The 25,352-nt window shown below is 43.8% G+C and overlaps 1 protein-coding gene across 1 annotated transcript in view; it reads left to right on the top strand.

Moving 5' to 3' along the window:
* The window catches only part of Dock2 (dedicator of cytokinesis 2), a 413,920-nt gene that overhangs the window by 97,458 nt on the left and 291,110 nt on the right, over positions 1-25,352 (top strand). The window contains exons 23-24 of the mRNA XM_005350387.3: positions 8,867-8,975; positions 20,670-20,740. Coding sequence (XP_005350444.1) covers positions 8,867-8,975; positions 20,670-20,740 — 180 coding nt within the window. The remainder of the gene's footprint in view (positions 1-8,866; positions 8,976-20,669; positions 20,741-25,352) is intronic.

Raw genomic sequence — 25,352 nt, 5'->3', positions numbered from 1 at the left:
ACTGGAGAGGGAGGGGGAGAGGAGTGGGGGGAGGGGGAGAAGGGTTGGGAGGAGGGGGGGAAGGGGGGGAAGAGGGGGAGGGAAATGGGAGGCTGGGAGGAGGGGGAAACTTGTTTTTTTTTTTCCTTTTCTGAAAAAAAAGAGAGAGAGAGAGAGAGAGAGAGAGAGAGAGAGAGAGAGAGAGAGGATATGAGTCTTAGAGGGGAATTAGGGCTCACACATACTGAAGGTCACACAGCCTTTGCCAATGCTGGTGTTAGTCTGTAACTCAATCCCTGAAACTCAGACCATCGCATTTCAGCTGAATTTCCTTCTGCTGGCAGCTTCCTGGCCTTCAGTCTTGCTCTGTTGAAGTAAGGTCTCCCGTGATGCAAAGGGTAGTAGTGCCTTTGAACTTGATTTTCCTTGGCTGGCCTCAAGTTTTACTGCGCAGGTAATTTTTTATGATCCAAGATATTAGTGGGGAAAATGTTAAAGAGTTGTTTTTAACTACACTCGCCAAATGCCAGGACTCTCAGTGGAACAGCGCCGGAAGCCCGAGGTTAATTACCCCTCTCAGGAAGCCGGGACTCAAAGAACAAGGTCCGCATGCTCGAGGCATGACCATAGCTTAGAGCAATAATAACTTGACATTTCTTGGGTAATTGTCTGTCTAGCCGCAGTCAATGCCAGAAACCAGGAGGCAGGAGAAAGATCAGATTCTCCATCCTGGAGCATCCGGGGAGAATCGGTCTCTAGTTGTGTGACTTTGTGTTAGATCACACACCAGTCGTGGGTCCCAGGTGAGTCGAGCAAATCAGGGGAGGCCGCAGAAGAGGAAGACTGGAGAACGGAGCTGGAGGGCAAGATACATTCACCCCGAAGGAAGAGTAGCTTACCCTGGGAAAAACTGTAATACTCTCTTGCTTAAAAATCTGTATTTTATGCAAGTGCATTATGGGACAGTTGTCACTTATCCCTTTCCTAAGAGGTAACTAAATTACCAGCTTAATACATCTGTCCTGGCTGGTTTTTATGTCAAGTCGACGCAGGTAGATCCATCTGAGCCCTCTGGAGGGAAACTAAATGGAGGAAAAGCCACCTCCATAAGTGCCAGCTGTAAGCAAGCCTGTAGGGCATCTTCTTAATTGGTGATGGGTGGGGCAGGCCCTGCCCATTGTGGGTGGTGCCACCCCTAGACTCCTGGTCCTGGGTTTTATAAGAAGTTGGCTGAGGAAGCCATTAGGAGCAAGTCAGTACGCTGCACTCCTCCACGGTCTCTGCATCGGCTCCTGCCTCCAGGTTCCTGTTCTTTATGAGTTCCTACCCTGATCGCCTTCAATGATGAATTTATGATATGGAAATGTAAGTGAAATAAACCCTTCCCTCCCCAAGTTGCTTTTGGTCATGGTGTTTCAGCCCAGCAAGAGAAACCCTAGTAGCTAAGACCACACTGGTTTCTAGTTTTATTAGCTGTGTGTGAGCAATCACTTGAAAACTTATTTTTGTTGTCATTTAAGCTTTCATAGAGGCCTAGTATGTTATTAAAAGAAATAACCATTGAATAAGATGGTAAGTCATACAGGAAGTACCTAGTTTCTTCCAGGCACCCACACTTTTATACCAACCGGTCCCTAGAGTGTGAACTAAGACACCGGCGGAGATTAGCGTTTCCCTTTAAGCCATCGATGCAATCTAGATTTTTCTCTAAGTATCTCGAAGCATGAAGGACTATATACGTGTTTCTATCCTTAGAAACGTTGTTTGGGAACATTCAATTTCTAATTATATCAGAGTAAAGATGCCTGAAACACCATTTTTCATGCTAATGGAGAAGTTTACTTAAGAGGAGAATTATGTGACTCTGTGGTTCCTGCCAAATGATAGAAAGCCTGTGGCTCCTCTCAGTAGGATGAAGGATGGCACAGGACACACGTCACAGGCTGCTCGTGACTTACAGCTCCTTCCAAGGCTTTGCTTGGCTCTTATTACCTCCTTAACTATTAATTTATCACACAGGGTTGCCATAACTCAGAAGTAAAATGAATGCTATGGGTGGATTATTTTTCTTTCATTTGCCCCCATATTGTTAGCTTCTTTATATATATTATTATTATTCAGACTGCTTACTTTTCACCTGAGGCGCCTTTTCTTCAGTGGTCACATTCATGTTTATGCATTCAATCTGGACATTTTTCAAAGCAGATTCTCCGCATGTTGAGTTCGTCTTCCTTCCCCCCATTCACAAATCATTCTCCCCAGGGGTGATTTACAGACAGTTCTCTAGGGTGCTGCCTCGCAGTTTGCCCTGAAGGGCGATCCTTCTTTAACTGTCACCCTCTGGAGAGGCAAGGACTCAAGCACGAATAATTTTGTCTTTGACGAAAGGACTGGCACCGGCAGCCAGTCTGAGCTCTGCCTGTTGGGTGAAATAATGCCTGTGTGGGGCTCTCTCTGGCCAGAAGGGCCAGTTGACAGCTCGCATTGCTGTTGACTGTAGCATATGTATCCCACCCCTCCTTATAGATTTCTGCTTTGTTCATTCTCTCCTGGCAGAAGAACGGTTTTTGCTTCAAGCATGTCACTTTTCAAATGAGATTTTTCTCTGGTGGCTGTTAGTAAGATATCAGACTTCCAGCTCATTGTACCAAAATTCTGTGTCTCAACCATCAAGATCTTACTTTAAGCCTATAAGTCTTGGTGCTTAGGGAAGGGTGGAGTGGTGGCAGTGACCTTCCAGAGGGAAGGTGGGTAAGAAATGGACCCCTCACTTTCACGGACCTTTCTTACCCTGCTGCACTAATGTTAAACAAGCCTGCGGAGCGTATTGAGTTTTGTTCTGTCGGAAGAATTGTTACGTGCAAGGATAATTTTCAGATCTACTCAGACAGGTTGTTTGGCTATAATTATTCTCAACAAGTGAAGCAATAAAGACAGATATGGAGAAGGGAGGGGAGGGCGAGAGAGAAAGTACACTCAAGTTTTTGGCTCTGGTCTGGAGCAAGCACTCTTCAGACACTAGGAGCTGCTCACTGGGCAGGCTGGCCTAAGAAAACAAGTGATGGACTCAGATGCAGGAGCACAGCTGGGCTACCTTAGATTTAGAGTTTAACTAGAAAAGGGCCGGAACCACTTATCCAGCTGCATCCATCAATCCCCCAAAGCCATCATCCCTGGGGCAAGTGATGCATCCCCACATGCCCACCTGCTCTAGCTTCTATGTTGGCCATTGTCGGGCTCTGTTTCTTAGTAGTGACATTACCTAGTGCATAAAGGGGTAAAATGTGGAGCCAGGGACACTCATAGGCACCAGTGATGGTTGTGTCATTTGTTACTGAGTGAAACATAGCTGAGTATCTATGTCCTTTTCTCGTAATGGTCATAGCAAGTGTATCATAGGGTTGCCATGTGGATCGAAACCATCAAAACCACAAAATGCCTAGGAAATGCTTAGTAAGTAGCAATTTCTTGTAGCCGTAGTTATTTTGTAGTAAAGGAGATATTAATGCAGCCTGTTTAGTCAAAGAGAACTCTTAGACCATACTTGAGCGCTTGGAGGGCTCCTCTTAAAGGGAGAAAGGATACAACTCAGTTCTGATGTACCAAGACATTATCCGCAGACTCACAATCAAGCGGCAAGATTGGTTTCCTCTGTGACCTATCATTTGATTCTAACTTGCTCTTAATAGTCCAGGTCTGTTGCTGGAGATGAGACTCTTAGGACACAAAAATGCTTTAGTATCTGTCCCGGGGCTTCTATCCTGGTGGAGAAAGCAAGCATATAAGTGATCATGGAAGCTAAGCTCCCTGACAGGACCGTCTTAGGTGCTGTGTTGCTGGGAATGAATGGTGGATTGAATGTACATCAGTCAACAAGGGGAATTCACTGTAAGGAAGTAGCCTCTCTTGAACAGTCATTGAGTGCCTGGTGTCTATCTTGCGGCACAAAAGTATCCTGCCCTTGTACGCAAGATAACACAATGATGTAGCGGCTCTCACTGTTTGGGTGACGTTTCCTGGCTCCATAGAAGATCACGGAATCATTTAAAATAGATTTATTTTCATTTAAAAAGCTTTCAATTAATTTAATCTTTTTCCTGGACCCCTGTGAAATGTGAGGTGTGTGTCTTGCCAAGAAAAATAATTAAAGCAAGAATGTGACAGGGTGAGAGGCAGGAACGGTGCTGGGCAGAGGACTAAACTTTCAGCTTCATTTCCAGTGTTGTCAAGGAAGGAAGGAGGTGGGACAGAGAGGCAGGGATGGGGGGGAGGGTGGTAGCATAGGAGTGGACACAAGGCAGAGAGGAGCTGCCATGGAGAAGCCCAGCCCAGTGCCTGAGTTGTGCGGATACTGAGCGACAGCACTAGTATCTGCTCCTTCTCAGTGCATGGTGGTCAGTGGTTGACATGGGGCTCTTTTCTGTGTTAGTTTTTTTTTTCCCTCGTTAGTCTCCAGTGCAGTGCCTGCATGTGGTATATGCTCAGTGAGGGGCGGCTTTTATGGAGATGCTGACGTCTTTCCCTCTAAGTCTCAGGAAGCCGAATACGATGGATCCAGAAGAGAAACCGGAGGAGTTGTAGTGATAGCTAGTATTGACCAGCTGCCGACCATGTTCTTGGCTGCTGGTGGTTTCACCTGTGGAGGAGCGTGGTGGGAGTGTCCTTTACCCTAACACCTAAAATCTCAAATGCTCCAACAATCCAAAACTTTCTCAGTGCCAACCTAACTCTTCAAGTAGAAAATTCCATACCAAGAGGCTTCACGTTCTGTACAGAATCATTTGAAGCGGTGTGCAAAATTACCTTCACCTTCTGTGTTTAACATATAGGTGGGTTATAAACAGCTTTCCCATCTAAAGGTGGATCATTCCTTAGATGCAGAAATGTCAGGAAACATTCTGAATTGGAAGCACCTCTTCTTCACCTCACCTCGGGCCAAGGGCAGACCATTTATATTTGGTTTTTGAACAACCTTAGGGAGCAGTATTTCAGTAGTCAAGAAAACAGAGCCAGAGCCAATGCGACCACCTCATAAGTGATGGAGCTGGGTTTGGGACCCCAGAAGTCTTGTCTAAGAATCTATATTCCCGCAGAGAGTCTGAAAGCTGTCGGGGAGGTGCCTGTTGGAGACGGTTCAGCCAGGGCATCTAAAACTGGTTGAGGTATGGAAAGAAAGGGACCCTCTACCTTCGTCTTTTCCCAGACTAAGGCTGCTTTGTTGAGATCCCCCTCCCCTGGGCTGCTGTTCAGAACTTGGCATCTGAGGCTTCCCGTGGAAGAGGTGGCACCAGGCACTGTGCACACCATATGGGGCCCTGTTGCATTTAATGAGTGCTCAGCTGTGCAGTGTCTTCCAGCATGCTGCGCTAGTTACACAAGCCCCGGCAGCCGCAGTGCTAGCTGCATTTGCGCTGGTAACACCTGCACGCCCTGCCTCCCGGGCTGCTCTAGTTTTCCTTGTGGTCAGGGCCTCAGGGCCCTTCAATAATTTGTTCCCTGGCAGACTCAGCTGGTTCCAGAAGCAATTGTCTAATGTTCTAGGCCAGAAAAAAAAATAAATGTTTTCTTTACAAATCCAAGACATAGAGAAAGGACTAGAAATGAGGTAGAGGCTATGGGTAAGGCCTGTAAGCTAGATGAGGCTTTAGCTTTCCTCTTGGACTTCCCAGGGAACGCCCAGACACCTAACTGCCCCCCCCCCCTTGCAGTTAACTCTTCCATATAGTCTAAAACGCCTGTGTTTTTTTCCTTTGTCCCTAGTTATTTCAAATATTCTATTTACTTACTTATACTCAAATCAGAGCTTGCCAACATGAGCACACCTGTGTTCAGCTAGCAACAGTGATTGCTGGGGTTTGGTTAAGCACTTATTAAGTGACAGCTAAAATAGTAAGCACCCAAAACTCTTTTTTTTTTTTGGTCCTCTAAATAACTTGAGGGACTGGCTCAGAGGTTAAGAGCCCTGGGTGATTTTTGTGGATAACCCAGGTTTAATTCCCAACACCTACGTGATGGATTGCAACAGTCTGTAACTCCAGCTCCAGGAGAGGCGATGCCCTCTTCTGGCCTCCATGGGCACCAGGTACACAAGAGGTGCATGGGCATACAGGAAGGTAAACCACTCATATGCATAAAATGAAAATAAGCAAAATTATTTTAGAAAAAAAAAACTTTGCATGAGCGTTATATCTTCCACTTATTAACAAGGGGAGTAAGAGTCCAGAAAAGCAGGGTTTTTTTGGGGGGGGGGTACGGGGAGGGAGTACATGAAAGAACATGACCACCATAAAGTGATTTCCAGGAAATAGATTCCTCTTTTTTTCTCAACTGTTGCAAGGTCACCCATCTTAGCTGTTGCCTGAATTGATGCATATCACTCTCTATTCTCCGTGGAAGCCAGGCAGACGCAGTACCTATTTCTATTTTTGGCTTGAGTGTGGTACATAGACACTTAACTTAGACATATGTAAAAGAAGAAGACTGGATTTGCACTGAGGCAGGGACCCCAAGTCTATGCTTCGTGGGATTAGCATCACCTGCCTTTCCCTTTTAGAGTCCCAGAGCATAGGAGAATGGTGCTGAGTCCTGGTTCAGTCTCTGTGTACCCCCTGTGATGTAGAGCAAATTATATCTCCTGCAGGTAGAAACTAAATCGAGTGTCCAACGAAGGCAGTGATCAGGGGCAAGTCCTCGGTTTGCTGTGCAAGTGTCTTGTCCTTCCCACCTCAGTGAAAGAATATTTAGAAGACAGTGATTCTGAGTCACTTCCCCACTCTGGTCTCCTGTCTCTTCATTGGTCTGGTTGGGGGCATGGACTAACAGCTTACTAGACTTCCCAACAATTCTTGACTTTGAACCCATGCCCAGGGAGCTACAAGAAAAGGGTGTACTCTGTGAAGGTCTGACTAGAGAGAAGTTGAGACAAAAGGAGCTGGGGCCGGTCTATGAAAGAAGGAAGTTTATCCTACAGACAGTTGTACAGCATACAAAACTCAGATTTAAGGAGATGGAGTACAACCGGAACCCAGGATGGTCCCCAGGATCTCGTCAGGGGAGACTGTAAGCATTCTGAACCCTCCAGTCCTGCTGTTAGGAGGGTTAAACAAAATTAAGAACAAAGTTATTTTTATGTTATGTGTATGAGTATTCTGCCTGCATGTATGTTAGTATACCACATGTGTGCAGTGTCACAGGGATCAGGAGAAGGCATCGGATCACCTGGAACTGAACTTTCAGATGAATTTGTTTTATTTTTTTCTTTAATTGTGATTGCTGGGAACTGAACCTAAGTCCTCTGCAAGAGCAGAAAGTGCTCTTAACCACTGAGTTGTCTCTCCAGCCCCAATAAGACCCATGATAATGTTTTCCTTTTAATAAAAATGCCAAATCCCACAGGTAGGGGGAAGAATTCCGACGTGACATCTCGGTTATGGAGGGTAGAGGGAGGATGGGTAGGTCATCCAGCAGAGAAAACTGTGGCTGGACACTATCTTTGTGAGCAGAGCAGGTGGGTTCACGAAGAGGGCCTGTTCAAAACCACTTCCATCACTCATCCAAATATACAGGGCCGGATGTTTTATTCAGAGAGAAGACATCTGTGCAGAAATCCTGGGCAGCCAATCAGTAGGTTTAATGAGTCTGGGAGGGAGTGGACAAACTCAGTGCCACAAACCAGAAAGAGCCATATTGATAGATTGATGCTTTCTATTAGCAGGGGAAAGAGTAAGAGATGGGCCAGTAGGGCAGGAAGTGAGGAAGAAAGACGGAGGGATGAAGACAGGAAAAGAGTGATGCCATTAGAATACAGGGGCAGAGGGGAGGACAGATGAGAGAGAGAGAGAGAGAGAGAGAGAGAGAGAGAGGCTGAAGATGGCAAGCTGAGGCAGAGAGCCAGAGGAAGGTAGAAAGAAGGTGAGATTAGGTGGAGATCTCATGGAGGAGACGGTAGTGAAGTGGCTGCGATTGGCTGGCCTGTTGGGGAAGGGGAGCAAACAAACCCATTTAAGTGTGTCGGTGCTTTATCTCAGGAAAGCACCTTTACCAGAACAGGCTCAGGCTGGTTCCTGACGTGTGGGCTGTGACAGGAGAGGCACTCTTTATCTGAGCCGAGGACAAGAGTGCTCTTGTGTGCGCTTCACACTGGATGCCACAGATTAGCCTGTGGATATTGCATGTTTGCTGATAAAAAGCTTGTTTGGAGAAGCCGTGGGCTGAGCGGGGCTGTGGGAAGAGGCTCAGGCTCTGTGAGGGAATGGCTTCCAGGCAGCAGCCCATTTTTATATTACGAAAGGACCCGAGTCCTTGGAAGGACAAACACCACCATGCCCATAGAAGCTGATCCCCTTGGTTAGGTGAACGAGGCTATGTTTTGTAAATTATATTTTCCTGTTATCTTAACATTAGTTTTTACAATGACAACAAAGGATCTTTATAATCAGAGGAATGCAGTTTTGAAATAGGTAATAAGTGTTCTTCTGAATTGAGGGGACAGGAGAGCATTGGCCATGACCCCAGGAGAGGCTGTGGGAGTTCAAGTGACCAGCAGGTGGTGGCTAAGTAGAAAGGACAGCACACTTGAAAATATTTTTTTGGGGGGGGGGTTTCCAAAAGACTGAAAACCCAAGGTCTCAGATCGCATTCCTTTCTTTGTGGATTTTCAAAGGAAAAAGAAGGTGAAAGAGGGGCAGGTTTATAACATTCCGTGGGTCCAAAGGTGCCTGTTAGCATGGAGCACCTGAGGCTCCTTTCTGTGTCAGCTACAGCATCCGCTCCTCACTCTCCCCACGAGCCCTCATCTCCCACATTGGAAATGAAGGTTGGGGCTGGTGCACACTTTCAGATGTCTGGCCAACTGGCTTGAGAATGACCCAGATGTGTCTTCTTACAGGCTTTATGAAGGCAAAGAACAGATGGAGTTTGAAGAATCTATGAGACGGCTCTTTGAATCCATCAACAACCTGATGAAAAGCCAGTATAAAACCACCATCCTTCTGCAGGTTGGTTCACGCGACAGAAAGATGATGCCTCCACGTTTGCCCTTGGCTACCCAATGTTGACCGCATGCTCAGAACTGTATGCTTTTGTCTGATGTCAGTTGAAGGGCTGAACCGGCAATGTGCTTTTAGGATTGTGAGGACCAGGGACTTCGCTGATGGGAGGAAACTGATGTATCGCTTGTTTCCCATGGATGCGTCAGTATTTCCCCTTGTAATAATTCTGAAGCTTTTGCTATCTAGAAAGAAGCTAAACCTGGCTTCTTCCAATGGTGAGGCTGGAAGTGTGGCGGTCTTTTTCACTGGGGCACTGATAATCTGCTTGTAGTTCTCATCACCATCAGCTCAGGTATCTCTTGGGATTAAAGAGTCTCCTCAATGGCTAAGGTAGAGGATGGGTCATCTAACAGAGGTTCCTGGTACTCACCCACACACTATACAAATCTGTTGACATCATGAAAGCTCTCTCTGAGTTGGGGGAAAATTAGCAACTTGTGATTGAAGTTTCACAGCCTTAACTCCCAAGGAGTGGAGCTGGGGTGGAGGTTGGCCTGATGTTTTCTGAATAGAGAAAACCCAAACATATTTATCTGGATCAATGAGTTAATGCAGATTGCTTCTAAAACAAAACAAACAAAACCTCCATTATCCTTTTAGCTGCTAATTTGAATAGCCATGATGCCTGCCCAGGATCGCCTCATCTCTGGCTGGAATTATTAATAAAGGAGCATTCAGGGAGTAAGGAGGTGACAAGACAGAGGTAACATCTACCTGGGGGCATTGCTGCTGGTGCCTTGAGTACCAAACTTTGCACATAAGACCATTAATAAATTTAGATGCCTAATTATCATCATTGGGTTTTCTTATTTAATTGATACAGCCTGCAGTTAGGATAATGGGGGTGGTGATAGTTAGAAAACTCCCTAGGAGATTTTAGCATGAAGCAAAGTTTGGGAACAACTGATCTATTTGTTTCTTTGAATTTAATGAAAATTGAGAATCTGTAAATAATAGACAGGTCCCCGAGTCATGCATCCTTATATCCTCAGAGCTTCTGGGGGTCCTGATGTGGGTACTGGATAAAAGGTGGTGGGATGAACGAATGCACAACATCAGTGTGGGAGCTGCAGTCCAGCCAGGTGACAGCCCTCCTTGAATCTTCACTTCCGGCAAGGGGGTTGGCCAGGATTTAGATCTTCTTGCCCAGCTCTTAAAACAAAGCTCCAACAATTGCACTCATCCATGCTTGACACCGTTCATTCAGTGCCCACCATGGAGACGATGTCCTTGGAGTTCATTAGGACCACTGACTTTACAGTTTTCACCCCTCTTTTCTTTTTGCCAGCTTTAAAAATGCCTTCCCAATATTCCCCTTGCTGCTTTAAGAACGTAGTTTCTATATTCCTAAAACTACTATAACAAAATAGACAGTTGGAACAGGGGTAGCCTGAAATGAGGCGTGGGTGGGCCTGGCTCCCACCTGGCCTGTATCATCCAGAGGCTGCACAGTGGTAGAAGCAGCAGGAGGGGTAGGATATAACCAGTGAGGGGCAAGGATGACCATTTCCCACGAGAGAATCTTCAAGCAGAAATGAGCAGAGAGAGAAAGCTCTCCGGAGGACAGTAGAATGGAGCCAAGGCCCAGATAGGTAGAGGTGCCATGAAGACAGAGTAGGAGGCCATCCTAGAGCTATTTTGTCCAGTTTTTACACCCGATTCCTTGTGATGAACTGCAGGTATTTTGGGGGGGGGGGAGAAAGAAAAGAGTGGGGTAGGGAAAGAAGAAAGAAATGAGGTAGTCAGGGAACGGCGAGCGGGGAGTGAGCATTTATCTATCAGGAGCCTGGGTTAAAGGGAATGTTCTTTATGGATTGTATGGACTATTTATTATGTAGATCATGCAACTTCTCAGCCTCTGATTCTTCATATAGAACACTGCACTCTTTGAGGAGGATGCAAGAAACAATCTCTGCAAAAGAACAGATTATAAAATGCCGTACAACCGTGTGAAACTAATGCGATTGCTACGGTTTGTGCATAAGTCATTTGAGTCCGGTTCTTATTGTCTGCAAACTGTTAGAAAAGCCTTGCTCTTCCTGATTATGCTGGTTTCTTCTCGAGACTTCCACCCCTGCGCCATGCAAATGGGGCTTTATCTCGTTTTAAAAAATTTGCTCCAATGGCCAAATTTAGCTTCAGGGATTTGCATAAAGTCAAAGGTACTTTCCTGCTATTTATATGGCTCCTGAAAAGTTATCAGGAGGGATTTAGAGTCATCTCAAGTATTAAGAGCAGTACCATGGGAAGACAATGTAAGCTTGTTTTACGGAGTGAGGAATGGGCTAAACACAGGTGGGAGGTCAAGATCATGCTGGCAAACCCTACACAAGGAATCTTCTACAGTCTATGGCCTTCACAGCATGAGGGTGCACTGTGACTTTGATGCTGAGAAGCCTTAGTGGGAAGTCAGTCTTCCACACATGGCCGTGTTCCCTTCAGTGTTAAGCATATCACCTTGTTTTCTAGGCCTCGATTTTTTACTTTTGTAAAATAAGAAGTCAAATAGCACTGCGAGGATTTTTTGTAGGGTTAAAGGAAGTAATCTGTGGAAAACACGAAATGCAGGCTTGTTACACCTTCTAGCAATTAAATTAATTTAGCAAATAATTGGTAGTCATTGTGCTGGCTAGTTTTGGTCACCTTGACATAGAGCTATCTAGGCATAGGGAATCTCAGGTGAGGAATTGCTTCTCTCCTATTGGCCCACAGGCAATTCTGTATGAGAATGCCCTTCATTTCCATTTCTGCTCCAAACGGAACATTTGCCCCTAGGTAGCCGCTTAGGGCAGAATCCCTTGTTCAAGATTGCCTTAGTTATAAGTGAAGAGGGTCTAGTTCAAATCTTGGCTTTGTCCATTGTGAGTGTTGGGGCTTAAGCAAGTTATTTTCTGTTCTGAAGGCTCCTCTGGCTTTGTGAGGTATTTTCTGTGGTTTTCTTTATCCTTTGTTGGCATGGCAACAACTCACTCAAAACCATGACGTGAAAGCCAGTTGTTCAGAATAGAAAAAATAAAGGAAAAAAGAAAAACAAAGCAAATGCCTTCCAGGGCTTGAGTACCTAATATATGGCTGGTGTTGGAGCTCGGCTCTTCACGTACGGTGTTATTAATCTAATCTGAAATCTGCAGGGAACCATGGTCCCCAGTGTTCACAGAGGCTTATAAATTAATAAGTTTGCCCCAAATTAGACCTGCCCAAAGTGGTAGGCGGGCGGGTGAGCTAGTATTTAATGCCATCAAGGCCTCTTGACTCAGAAGTCAATGTTCTTCTCTGTACCACGGGAATGATTTGGGCCAAAGTCTTCTGAGGGTTTTTCATTAATAATAGGTCACGTGTTCAAAAGTCTCGGTGTACACAAGCTGTGTCTTAAGGGTTGATGACACTGAGGGCAGATTGCCAGGCTCAACAGTCCACACTCACAATCTACATGTAGCTGCACCGAGCGAAGGGAACATGGTGATAATTGAGCAGGCCATTGTCACCTTTTCCTCTCTGTTCATGATACTGCGTAATACCCATTGTGATGGTACCGGCAGAATGAAGTGAATAGCTGGTTTGCAATGCCATGCTCCCTTGCATGTCTTTCTGGCATTCATGCTGACAGCTGTTGGAGTGCCCAGAAAGGTGGGGGCTTTCACCAGCAGCTGGCAACAGTAAATACCTCAAACACCTATTGGTAGAATGAACAGCATGGTAAAAACAGGCTCCTGTCTTCCTTTTGTGTTTGGTCTGTTTCTTTTGTGTTTTATCACTTGTTACATGCCATGGTATTAAGTAGAAACTTTACAGATATTGTTAGTTCCTTTGATCTTTGCAACAACACCTTGTAACGTAAATATTCTATCTCGGCTTTGAAGATGCGGAAAGGGAGACTTGGAGAGGCTAAGTAACTTAACCACAGCCATGAGAGGCTTGTTCTTAGATTTGAATGAAATCCGCAGCAAAGCTGAGTTTGATTTCTCAGTCACCATCAATGGTAGGGTAGACTAGCTCCATTAAAGATCCAAATCTTTTGACAAAAGGCAGATGAAAGCTACACAAGAGTAAGATGGTCAGATGTCCAGTCATGAAGGCAAGCTGCTTTAGAATAGCTTGATTTCCCCCTTTTATTTGGTATAAAATTCCTAGATGTCCAAACTAACAGGCCAATAATCACCCATTCCTGAGATGTGGCTCACAGATTACATCCTGAATTCCCAGAGCAAGGGAGATGAGATTCTGTATTTATAAAAACAAAAACAAACAAACCAAAACAAAAAACCAGGAATTTTTCTTTGGATCTTCAAGTGATTATTTTAAATGTGTCCTGTTTCTTCAACCACATATTTCATGCTTGGGGTAATGTTTGGAAATGACTGATTCTGTGGCAAATTTGTCCCAATCAAAAAGCTGTAGTGAAAGCCGGGCGGTGGTGGCGCTCACCGTAAATCCCAGCACTAGAGAGGCAGAGGCAGCAGATCTCTGTAAGTTCGAGGCCAGCCTGGTCTACAAGAGCTAGTTCCAGAACAGGCTCCAAAGCCGCAGAGAAACCCTGTCTCGGAAAAAAAAAAAAGGACAAAATAAACAAACAAAACAGCTGTGGTTTTGTTTGTTTTGTAAATGTGATCTTCATGCCAACACTAAACGGTTAGGCAACTGTGTTTTCTTCATTTTGTTGGTCAGGTAATGGGAGCACGGAATACAGCTGTAGACTTCTTTTGAACTTGAAGGCAGACAGCCTACCTTTTCATGCTGCTACTGTGGCTTTGGTTGCTTCTACTTCTCCTTCCCCCTCTCCACCATGCTCAGGATCAAATCTTGGTCTTGCCCATAGTAGGCAAGGAATCTATCTCTGGGCTACATCATTAGCCTATACCCTGCTACTTTAAGCACGGAGTCCTATTGCTTCCTGCCAGTCTTGGGGGCCAACGTGATATTGAGTTGTAGAAAAGATGGAAAAACTCATGTTCAAGAGTTCTCTGGTCTTCTCAGTGTCTAAACCATGAAATATATTCTGTTTATAAACGGACACTGTTTTTTGGAGGTTATTCGGTGATGACCAGGAGCCTCAGCTCTAATTTTATACAGCCTGGATTCACGGCCAAGGACTGCAGCAATGAGCAAACCTTGAGGCAGCGGTGCATCTGCTTTCCCCCAAGACAGTTCAGTATCTCCAAGGAAGTGGCCTTCATGCGGCCATGCTGTGGTGAATTCCTGTGACACTGTATCTCCTATTTCCATGGACCTCGACTGTCTAAACCTTTAAAAGGATTGAAACTTGGCAGAGAGGGACTAGTGTTTGCTTGAAACACCTGTAGTAACAGGATGAGAATGATGTCAAGCTTTGTTTTGTGATTGTGTATTCCTCATACACAAGTCTAGAAATAATGCCTTATCTATTGGTAGCAATGGTAGCCACTTAGGGTGGGGGTAGAATTAATATATACCTGGAAACAGTCAACATAGAAGCCCCTCAGAGTTTGGAGATCAATTGTTTGGTACTGTTTCAACTCTTTCCTCCCTGGCCAAGGTTGTTGATCAGTTCTAGGTCATAGCTATCTAGACCAGTGGTTCTGAACCTGTGGGTCTTGACTCCTTTTGGGGTTAAATATCAAATATCCCACATATCAGATATTTACATTATGATTCGTAAGAGTAGCAAAGTTACAGTTATGAAATAGCAACAAAAATAATTTTATAGTTGGGAGTCGCTACAACATGAGAAACTGTATTAGAGGGTCTCAGCATTAGGAAGGTTGAGAACTGATCTAGAAAGTACCGAATTCCAGCATCTTCCTATGTCTGAGACAGACAAGCATTGTGTCAGGGCTGGGTACAGGTCTCTTCTCAAGGGTTGTATCTTGCCTTTGACAGAGGAAGGAAGAAAATTCAATTGTTTCCATGAGATTACTTACTGATCTGGTTAAAGTATTCCTGATGTCCATTCTTTTGACTATATATATATATGTGTGTGTGTGTGTGTGTGTGTGTGTGTGTGTGTGTGTGTGTGTGTGTGTGATAAGGAGGGTCCTTGACTTAATGAATGTCTGTAAAACTGTACTCCTGTTCAAGATAGAAAATGGACAAAATACATAGTAGTTTTAATCCATTTCTTTCCCAAATCATCCTTCTACACCTTACAGAAATGCCCTAGTTTGCCAAGACAGAGGCCTTTCATTCAGCTTGAAGGGCAATAGGAGAGCCTGCTGGATAAGAGTCAGCTGGGCGGTCTGGGACACATCCTGGCTTGTCACTGTGACTTCTGTCAATTTTTTTAACAGCTCACTGGTAAACTGGGATGACAGTATTCTTCTGATCAGAATAGTTATTAAAATTAAACAAGATATTTCGTGTAAGGTATGTGGTACATAGGAACTTTCCAGTAATGGTTCCTACTTGGAAACCCTATGAATAATAGTTCTATTATGTGAGTACATGGGTACCATACTATGTGTGCGTGTATATTTAAAATAATATGGCAATATAGGAACATATACTACAGAATGGAAGTAAAAACTCTTCAATAACTTTTGATGTGTAACAGTAGATGTAAGGGCAGCAGCAGTAAGTTACAGTTAAGCTGTGCCATACCTGGATGGCTAGCCTATCCAAAAAGCCAGTCTGTGCCGTTTCCAGGCCTCAGACACGCAACAGGTAGAGGTCTCCAATAAATGATGTGACTGGCCTATTTCTTTCTAGGAGTTGTTGGTGGTAGTAGTCAGCTGCTGTAGTCAGCTCAGATATTTCAAAGGAAGACTATAGACAGAGCTCTTGTGATTAGTGCTAGGTTGGACAGTAGCTGTCTTAGGGTTTCTATTACTGTGAAGGGACACCATGAACACGGTAACTCTTATAAAGTAAAACATTTAACTGAGTTGGTGGCTTACAGTTTCAAAAGTTTATTTCATTATCATCATGGCAGGGAGCATGGCAGTGTGCAGGCAAACATGGTGATGACTTCATCTTGATCAGAAGGCAGTAGGAGTTAACTGGGACCCTGGGTGGTATCTTGAGCTTAGATGAAACCTCAAAGCCCGCCTCCACAGTGACACAGTTCCTCTGATAAGACCACACCTACTCCAACAAGGCCACACCTCCCATTAGTGCCACTCCCTTTGGGGGCCATTTTCTTTTAAACCATCACAGTAGCTTTGGCCAATTTCTCATGTAGGCTCTTCTCACCAGACAAGAGAACTGCATGCTTTCCTTTTCTCAGTGGGGCTGTCTGGACCAGCTGAGCTTTCCTACCTTCCCACTGTGTTAAAAAGCATCCTCTGAATCAGAGGTGGCAGCTACACGACTTGTTTAAATTTCTTACTAGCCCAGAGTTGGAAGATCAGGAGGTGGGCTCCTTTGGATAAGCCTTGCTATTCCTGAGAGAGCTCCTGTGTGGTGATGTTTGGGTTTATGTCAACTCCCAGAGATGCAGACCCTGTTGAATGACTTCACAGATCTGAAATGAGGCCTAGCTCCCCAAAGCCAGAGCCCTACCATAGACACTCTCATCCTGACTTTCCTCCAGTTGCTGAGAGTTTTGTGTCTTAACCATGATAAGGCACATTGTATTGCATCTAGGCACTGGAGAATGAGGGCAGTACATGGGAGATTTGGTTGACCTTAGCAGGGCGGGTGTGCTGAGCATCATAAAGATGTGCTTTAAATGACATCATCCTCCTTTACCCCACCTAATGATGTCGACACTTGGGCATGTGAAATGGATCCAATCTAATGCAGGAGCCAACTGGGGAGATGGGATCTATAGCCGGTCTCTGTGGGTTCTGTCTTCTTTGATAATAATAGTGAAAAAAAAAGGAGCTGTTTTCTTGATGTGTTTAGACAACTGTTTCTTGGGTTATAGCCACAGTTTGAGGGTCTCTTTATACTCTGAGAGAATGTGACCTACAGACAGGTCCCATTTGCTAACATAGCATCATAACAACTGAGTAAAAGCAGCTCATCACTTCCAGCCCACTGTGTGATCCCCATCACACCTTCCTCTTGCATGCTGGGTCCTGAGGACATTGAATTTTCCTACATCTGCCTGGTGCTTCCTGATCAAGATGGTCCTTGACCAACTAGGTTGTAATGTCCTGTGTACCTGTGACTGCCTAGACGTATGCCATGATTCAGAGCACATTAAAGCCCTAGAAAGCTCTGTAGTTGTTGAAAACAACAGCAAAAATCTCCCCAGTTTATAATTGTCTTCACCACTATTACTTGAAATGGCTTGATTACAAACTTCCCATTTCTCTAGCACACGTAACACCATCTTGTTGGGTATCAGTGCCCATGAAGGCATAGATTAAAACATTGGCTGTTGCTTCTTATGATCTAGAGTTGAGTGATTTCTAGACTACAGATTTAATAAATTTAAAGAACAGCATCTAACACATACATGACAGCAAGCAAATTTAGAATATCTCTGTGCAATAAAAGATATGATAAACAAAGCTAAAATATACTCATCAGACACCAGGGAAAGCCGGAGAAAACTCCAGCAAAATGTATTACTGTAAAAAAGGCTAATGTTGATGCATAGAGAAATCTGTAATCAAGTAAGAAAAAGGATCACCTGAACAAATAGGAGAAAAGATATGAGCAAGAAGGTTAGTTAATACAGGTATTTATTAAATATAGAAAAGATGGCTGACAGTGCTGTTAACCAAAGACTTTTAAAATTACAGTGTCGAGTTGTTCATCACATTGCAAAGATTGCATATTCAGTGTTAGCAAGGACTTGGGGAAATAGAGAAGCAGTAAAGAGAAATTGCTTACTGCCTCTTTCAAGATCATTTGGCAAGTTCTAAAATTTATATGCATATGAAGTTTGATGCAATAATTTGTCTTCAAGCAATCTGTTCTATAGAAATCCTTGTAGGGTTGTGTACAGTTTTCCAAATATTAACTGTCTCCTTAGTGTGGTTTTTATAATTAGGAAAATGGAAATAGCCTAGTCCATGTGTATGGTAAGGTGAAGGAAGCATGTGTACCCATTGGGCTTTGTGAATGGGGGTCAGAAATTAAGAGAATGTGCTCCAAGAGACAGCATGCTAAGAATCTAGTAGAAGAATATATATATACACACACACACACACACACACACACACACACACATGCATACATACACACATGTATGTATATGTGTTCATATGTGTTCAAGAAGAGCAGAAGGAAACTCACTGTGATGATAACTGTTTTCTTCTGGGGCACATAGACTGGAGCTAAGATGAAGATGGGGATTTGAGAGGCAATTTTCACCCTTATTTTGTGTGATTTTCTTTTACAACTAAAATGTAGTGCCGACTTTTAGAAATTATAATCAGGGAGAAAAGGAAACAGGGCTGGAGTGGGGCTGTTGTGTGAGTAAGGTGGCTATGGCATTCAGAGGTCACAGGAGTGCCTCTCGGAGTAGCTGCCTGAATCTAAACCCTGACTCCATAGTAACCTGCAGCAAGTTGCTGAATCTTGTTGCAATCAGGTTTCCTTGTCTTTGAAAACCCCATAACCCCTGTAGGGCTGTGATTAAGATGATAATATATTTGCAGTGTTCAGCACAGTATTTGCCCCAATATAAATTTTCAGAAAAGTTAGTCATTATTTAAGAAGCTCATTTGCATATATCTAGGGGTAAGTTTTTTAAATCATATTTTTATTTGTGTGTGCTTGTGTGCACGTGTGTGCACATACCTTGGTTCAAGTGTGGACGTCAGAGGACAACTTGTGGATGTTGGTTCTTGCCTTACACTGTGTAGACCTAGGGAGTGGAACACAGGCCATCGGGCATGGCGGTGTACCTACTCAACCACTCTTCCCATCCCAAGATATTCTTGAAGAAAGTAATCGTCGCTATGTTTATTCTAGAGTGATTGCAGAAGGATGACATATTTTGATATCATGTAGAGCACAGAGGAAATAAAAACACACCCTTCCACTAGCCCCTTAGTCATTATGCTCCCTCTATATGTCCTATGGCTCCTGCTGAAATTGTAGATTGCCCACTGCTAAGCAAACTGTATTCCTTCCAGGGGATGGGAAGTGGTTCATACCACTGGATAAAGAGAAGAAAAGAAAATCCATCTTCCTGTCCAGTTTTCTTAGCCCAGCCACTGGGTCAAAACATACTATTATTAACGTGTGAAGTGTTTTCTGTCCACTATAGTGACTACAGTGAGAAAATACACATAGCTCCGTTCAAATCACCCTAGCCACCAGCAAATCAGCTCAAGCACAGCACCTTGTAAGAGAGGTGTCCATTATTAAGCACCCCAAATATGCTTTATGCCCTGCTTTGATGCCTCACATAATACAGAAATTGACACAGTAAAGATGTCTTTGTCCAAAGTTACATGGCTAAGAAGGTATGGAACCAGAATCCAATCAGAGAGTCAAGGTGCTTCCAACATTTTACTCATGTTTCTGCGTTTTTACGTTGTGATTTCCCTGTGTGTGTGTGTGTGTGCGTGTGTGTGTGTGTGCGTGTGTGTGTGTGTGTGCGTGTGTGTGTGTGTGTGTTTACATATGTGAGCATGTGCAGGAGCACTTGTGGAGGTCATGTGTTGTCATCAGTGGCTTCCTCTTTTGCCCTTCACCTTATTTTTCTGACAGTGTTAATTCTAGTTAGCTTTAACTGTGTGCCTGACACACTGAGAGTCAGTGGGGAAGGGAAGTCTTGATTGAGAAGCTGCCCAGATCAGTGGTCTGTGGATGGGCTTGATTGTTAACTTATATAACAGTAGGGCCCAGTCCACTGTTGGCAGTACCATTCCCTGGGAGGGTGGTCCTGGACTATGTAAGAAAGCCAGCTAACCATGAGTCTGCGTGTGAGCCAACAAGCCTCGTCTATCTGTGGCTTCTGCTTCAATGGTGTACCACAACTGGCATGGTGAAATAAACCCTGTAAGTCTTTACTGGCCTGATGTGGGAGTGATTTCTTATTAATAAAGAAACTGCTGCCTAGACCCATTTGATAGGCCAACCCTTAGGTAGGCAGAGAAAACAGAACAGAATGCTGGGAGAAAGAAGCTGAGTCAGGGAGTTGCCACGATTCTCCTACTGGACACAGACGCAGGTTAAGATCTTTCCTTGTAAGAAACCTCGTGGTGTTACAGGGATATTAGAAATGGGTTAGATCGATATGTAAGAGCTAGCCAGTAAGAGGCTGGAACTAATGGGGCAGGCAGTGTTTCAAAGAATACAGTTTCCGTGTAATTATTTCGGGGCATAAGCTAGCCATGTGGGCGGCCGGGTGCCGGGGACGCAGCTCCGCTGCTCTTAATACAACACTGGCCAGTGTTTTATCACTAGAACAGAGGATCACCATGAAAGTCAGAGTTAACTGGTAGATTAGACATTGGGGCTCTGGCATCTCCTGGTTTCCAGGTTTTCAGAGAACTAAGCCTTCCACATGGATGTTGGGGACCTGAACTTGGCTCCTTATATTTGTGTAGGAACTTGTTTACTAGATAGGCCATCCTCCTGGCCTGAGAGTTCTCTTGTGTGCACAAAGGAGTGCACGGCCCCTGGAGCCTTGAGTGATTATCGAAGAGTCTGGGATGCAGGGTCATTCTCTGATCTGTCTCGTGTCACAAAGTGTCTCTCTCAACAGCACAGAGGTGTGGGATGTGGACATCACTCGTGTTTATTTCATGTTCCACCCAGGTGGCGGCTCTGAAATACATCCCGTCTGTCCTTCACGATGTGGAAACAGTCTTTGATGCCAAGTTGCTCAGGTGAGAGTTTGTGATGTTCTCTCCCCAGCTCTGCAGTCACACCAGGGATTGAAAAGAAAAGCAGGGCCCTCTATGCAAACTCTCAGCTTCAGATCTAGGCGGGAACACTGCGGGAGCCTTGCTCAGGGGCCTTAGGGTGAGAGGTTTCATTACGCCAGGCTAAGATGATAACCAGTATGTAATGAAAGCATCCTCCTTCTCTGAAGATAAAGAATGCGGATTGACCGTGCAGGTTTGTTTGAGGCAGAACACTCCACATCACACAGGCCTACGGGTTGTTTGCTTTAGGTCCCTACATTTGCCTGGTAAATCCCATAACTGCAAAAGGGAAAGAGATCGTGGAGACTGGTTTCATTCTGTTCTCTCCTTTTTAGCTCCATCCATGTCATAGAACAAATGATTTTTAATGAGATTATGCTGTGGGAATGGGGCATCTGAGACTGACCTGTAGCTGTTACTTTTCCTTAAATCCACTGAAATTCTCAGATAGGATAACAGATGATACAACACAAACAAAACACCTTCTACATGGGAGCAAGTTCAGATATAGAAACATTCTTTCATGTCCTTCCTGCAGTTTACTGCTGTTATTGCAACAAATGTTGGAGCCTGAGAAATTAGCATAGGTGCTGTTCTTTGAACTGCATTCAGGCCCCAGCTAGGACAGGTCCAGTAGCTTTTTGTTGTGGTTTGTTTGCTGTTTTTCTTATCAGTTTTTTTTTTCTTTTCTCTTTCTGTACAGTGCAGCTCCTCATTCTTAGGCTTTAAGTGCTAATCTACCCGAAAAAACTGCCTCTGCCTATTAGAAATAAATGAAACTCCTCCCACTCCCTGCTTTCTTCTTCTACCCCTTGCCAGGATTATCTGAAACTCTCTGCATGCATCACACCTATTGTGTTTGTATTGATTCATTTGTTTGATGTCATATACTGACCTTCATTAGACTGTGTCATGGCAACCGTCACCAAGTTTGTTCATTATATTCCACTTCTCTGCATACTTCCACTGCGCACTATGTAAATTTTTACTGATGTTAGGGGTGAGTGACTACCGTGAGCAGATGAGAGCTATAGTTGGGGGAGGTGATGTTAAATTTCTGGTGGGAAAAAGATATCTCCTTTCTGGTGTCCTGGGCTGGTTCCAACCCCATAACCTTTTCATAGCCTTCTGAAAAATACTAAGGACCCCATTTGGATTTTGAGATTTACTATAAAGGGTTGCTAGGTATCAGACATTTTTAAATAAGGTGGTTTAGCAATGTAGCCAGTTGGTTGAAGGACTTCTCATAAAAATTATACAATTAAAAAAAAGGGCATCTGTGACCCCTAGAGCCTTGGCACAGACTGCCCCTAGAGAGGTGAGTGTCTGAGTTCCCAGTTGGAGGACCCTGCTTTCTAGGCCTTAGCCCTGGGAGGCACATCCCATGCCCAACCCCTACCCACCAAACACCAGAGACTCTGGAGCAGCCTCTCCTTGTGTGTAACCATTCTCCCACTGCATGGGTGACCAATGGAGTCTTGGCCCGGAATGCCCCCTCTGCCTACAACTGGAAGAGCCCCAGAACCATATCAGCACGAACTAGAGTAAGAGACCTGCCTGACTTGGAAGAAGAATTGACCACCTAAACCACAGGTCCCAACTCATCCAAATGGAGGAAGAGGAACCCCCAAAAGCCCAGGCCCCACCTGGACCCACTGGAGGAAAGGCTAGGCAGACAACAGTGTAAGAACACACTCAAGTGTAAGAACACACTCAACAACATAAAGAGCAATATGGCACCACCAGAACCTAATGGTCCTACAACAGGAAGACCTGAACGTCCTAACCCAGGAGAAGCAGAAGAAATAGACCTTAAATATAACTTTATGAAGATGATAGAAACCCTTAAAGAGGAAAAGAAAAATTTCCTAAAAGAAATGGAGGAAAAGACAAAAACTTGGGTGAAATCAATAAATCTTTTAAAGAAAGCCAAGATTAGACACACCTATCCACAAATCCAGCCTTATAGAAAGTACTAGAACAAACCAACTCCAACCCAAAGAAGTTAGCTGCACACACAAAAACATAGGTAACAGATAATTTCACACCTCACACCAACAAACCACAAAAAAGGGAATCACACAAACACTACCACTGAAAAATAACAGGAATAAAGAATCACAGGTCATTAATATCTCTTAAAGGCAATGGACTCCATTCACCTATAAAAAGACACAGGTAACAGATACAGAAACAGAATCCATCCATCTGTTGCATACAAGAAACACACCTCAACCTCAGAAACAGACATTATCTCAGAGTAAAAGGTTGCAAAAAGATTTTCTAATCAAATGAACCTGAGAAACAAGAAGGTATCTAACAAAATAGACTTCAAACTAAAATCAATCAAAAGAGATAGAGAAGGACACTTCATACTCATCACAGGAAAAATCCATCGAGATAAAGTCTCCATTCTGAACCTTTATGCTCCAAATAGAAGGATACTCACATCTGTAAAAGTAACATTACTAAAGCTTAAATTCACATCAAACCCCACACACTAAGAGTAGGAAATGTCAACACCCCAGTCTCACCAATGGACAGGTCTGCCAGCCAGAATCTTAACAGAAATAAGAGAACTAACAGATGCCATGACTCAAATGAACTTCATAGACATCTATAGAACAGTTCACCCAAACACAACATAATATACCTTCTTAACATCTCATGGAACCTTTCCTAAAATTGATCACACACACAGTCACAAAGCAAAACTCAACAGATAACCAAAAAATTGGGGAAAAAAACCCTGTATCTTATTGGATCACCATGGCTTAAGGCTAGAATTCGACGACAACACTAATTGCAGAAAAGCCCACAAACTCATGAAAATTGAACAATGCTCAACCGACTCACCCGTGGGTCAAAAAAAGAAATTAAAAACTTCCCAGAATTCAACAAAAATGAATGCACAACATACCTAAACCTGTGGGACACTATGAAAGCAGTGCTAAGAGAAAAGTTTATAGCACTGAGTGCCTACATAAAGTGGAGGAATCTCACACTAGTGACTTTACAGCACACCTGAAAACTCTAGAGCAAAAAGAAACAGACGCGCCCAGGAGGAGTAGATGACAGAAAATAGTCAAATGGAGGGTTGAAATGAATAAGATAGAAACAAAGAGAACAATACAAAAAAATCAATGGAACAAAGAGCTGGTTCTTAGAGAAAAAAAAAAAAGCAAAAACAAGATAGACAAACCTTTATTCAAACTAACCAGAAGGAAGAGAGAGAGTATCCAAATTCACACAATTAGAAATGAAGAGGGAGATAACAACAGACCCTGGGGAAATAAAAATCATTAGGTCATGCTTTGAAAACCTATACTCCACAAAATTAGAAAAATCTAAAAGAAATGAACAATTTTTTAGATATGTACCACATACCAAAACTAAATCAAGACCCAATAGACAATTCAGATAGACCTATAACTCCTAAGGATATAGAAGCAGTCATCAAAAGTCTCCCAACCAAAGAAGTCCAGGGTCAGATGGTTTCAGTGCTGAAGTCTACCAGAACTTCAAAAGAAGAGCTAGTACCTATACTTCTGAAATTGTTTTACACAATAGAAACAGAAGAAATGTTACCAAACTTTTTTTTTTACCAGACTACAGTTACCCTGATACCCAAATCACACAAAGACTCAACTAAGAAAGAAAATTACAGATCAATCTCCCTCATGGACATTGATGCAAAAATGCTAAATAAAATACTGGCAAACCGAATCCAAGAACACATCAAAAAAATCATCCGCCATAATCAAGTCAGCTTTATTCCAGAGATCAGGAATGGTTCAACATATGAAAATCTGTTAATGTAATCCACCATATAAATAAACTAAAAGAAAAAAAACATATGATCATCTCACTAGATGCTAATAAAGTCTTTGACAAAATCCAACACCCCTTCAAGATGTCTTGGAGAGTGAGTGAGGTAACCCAGACACAGACAAAAATAGTATGTACTCATAAGAGGATATTAGACATAAAGCAAAGGATAATGAGACTACAAAATCCACAGCCCCAGAGAAGCTAGGTAACAAGGAGAACCCTAAGAGAGACATACATGGATCCCCTGGGATGAAGAATCAGACAAGAACTCCTGAGAAGACTGGGAAGGGGTGAAGGGAGGGCTTAAGGGGAGGAGAAGAACATGAGGGAACAGGATGCTTGCAATGGGGAAGGGCAGAGAGGGAGAGCAAGGAAAGATATCTTAATTCAGGGAGCCATTGCAGGGCTAGCGAGAAACATGGCACCAGGGAATTTCTCAGAAATTCATAAAAATGACCCCAACCAAGACCCTAAGCAACAGTGGACAGGGTGCTTGAAATGGCCTTTCTCTGTAATCAGATTGATGACTACCTTAATTGTCATCATAGAACCTTCATCCAGCAACTGATAAAAGCCATTGCAGAGATCCACAGCTAAGCACTGGACCGAGCTTCTGGAAACCAGTTCAAGAGAGGGAGGAGCGGGGGCTGGAGAGATGGCTCAGAGGTTAAGAGCATTGCCTGCTCTTCCAAAGGTCCTGAGTTCAATTCCCAGCAACCACATGGTGGCTCACAGCCATCTG

This window comes from Microtus ochrogaster, chromosome 7 (assembly GCF_000317375.1).
Source record: "Microtus ochrogaster isolate Prairie Vole_2 chromosome 7, MicOch1.0, whole genome shotgun sequence".
NCBI classification, from domain to species: Eukaryota; Metazoa; Chordata; class Mammalia; order Rodentia; family Cricetidae; genus Microtus; species Microtus ochrogaster.
Note: the sequence above shows the minus strand (reverse complement) of the source record. Positions and strands in the feature narration are given on the sequence as shown.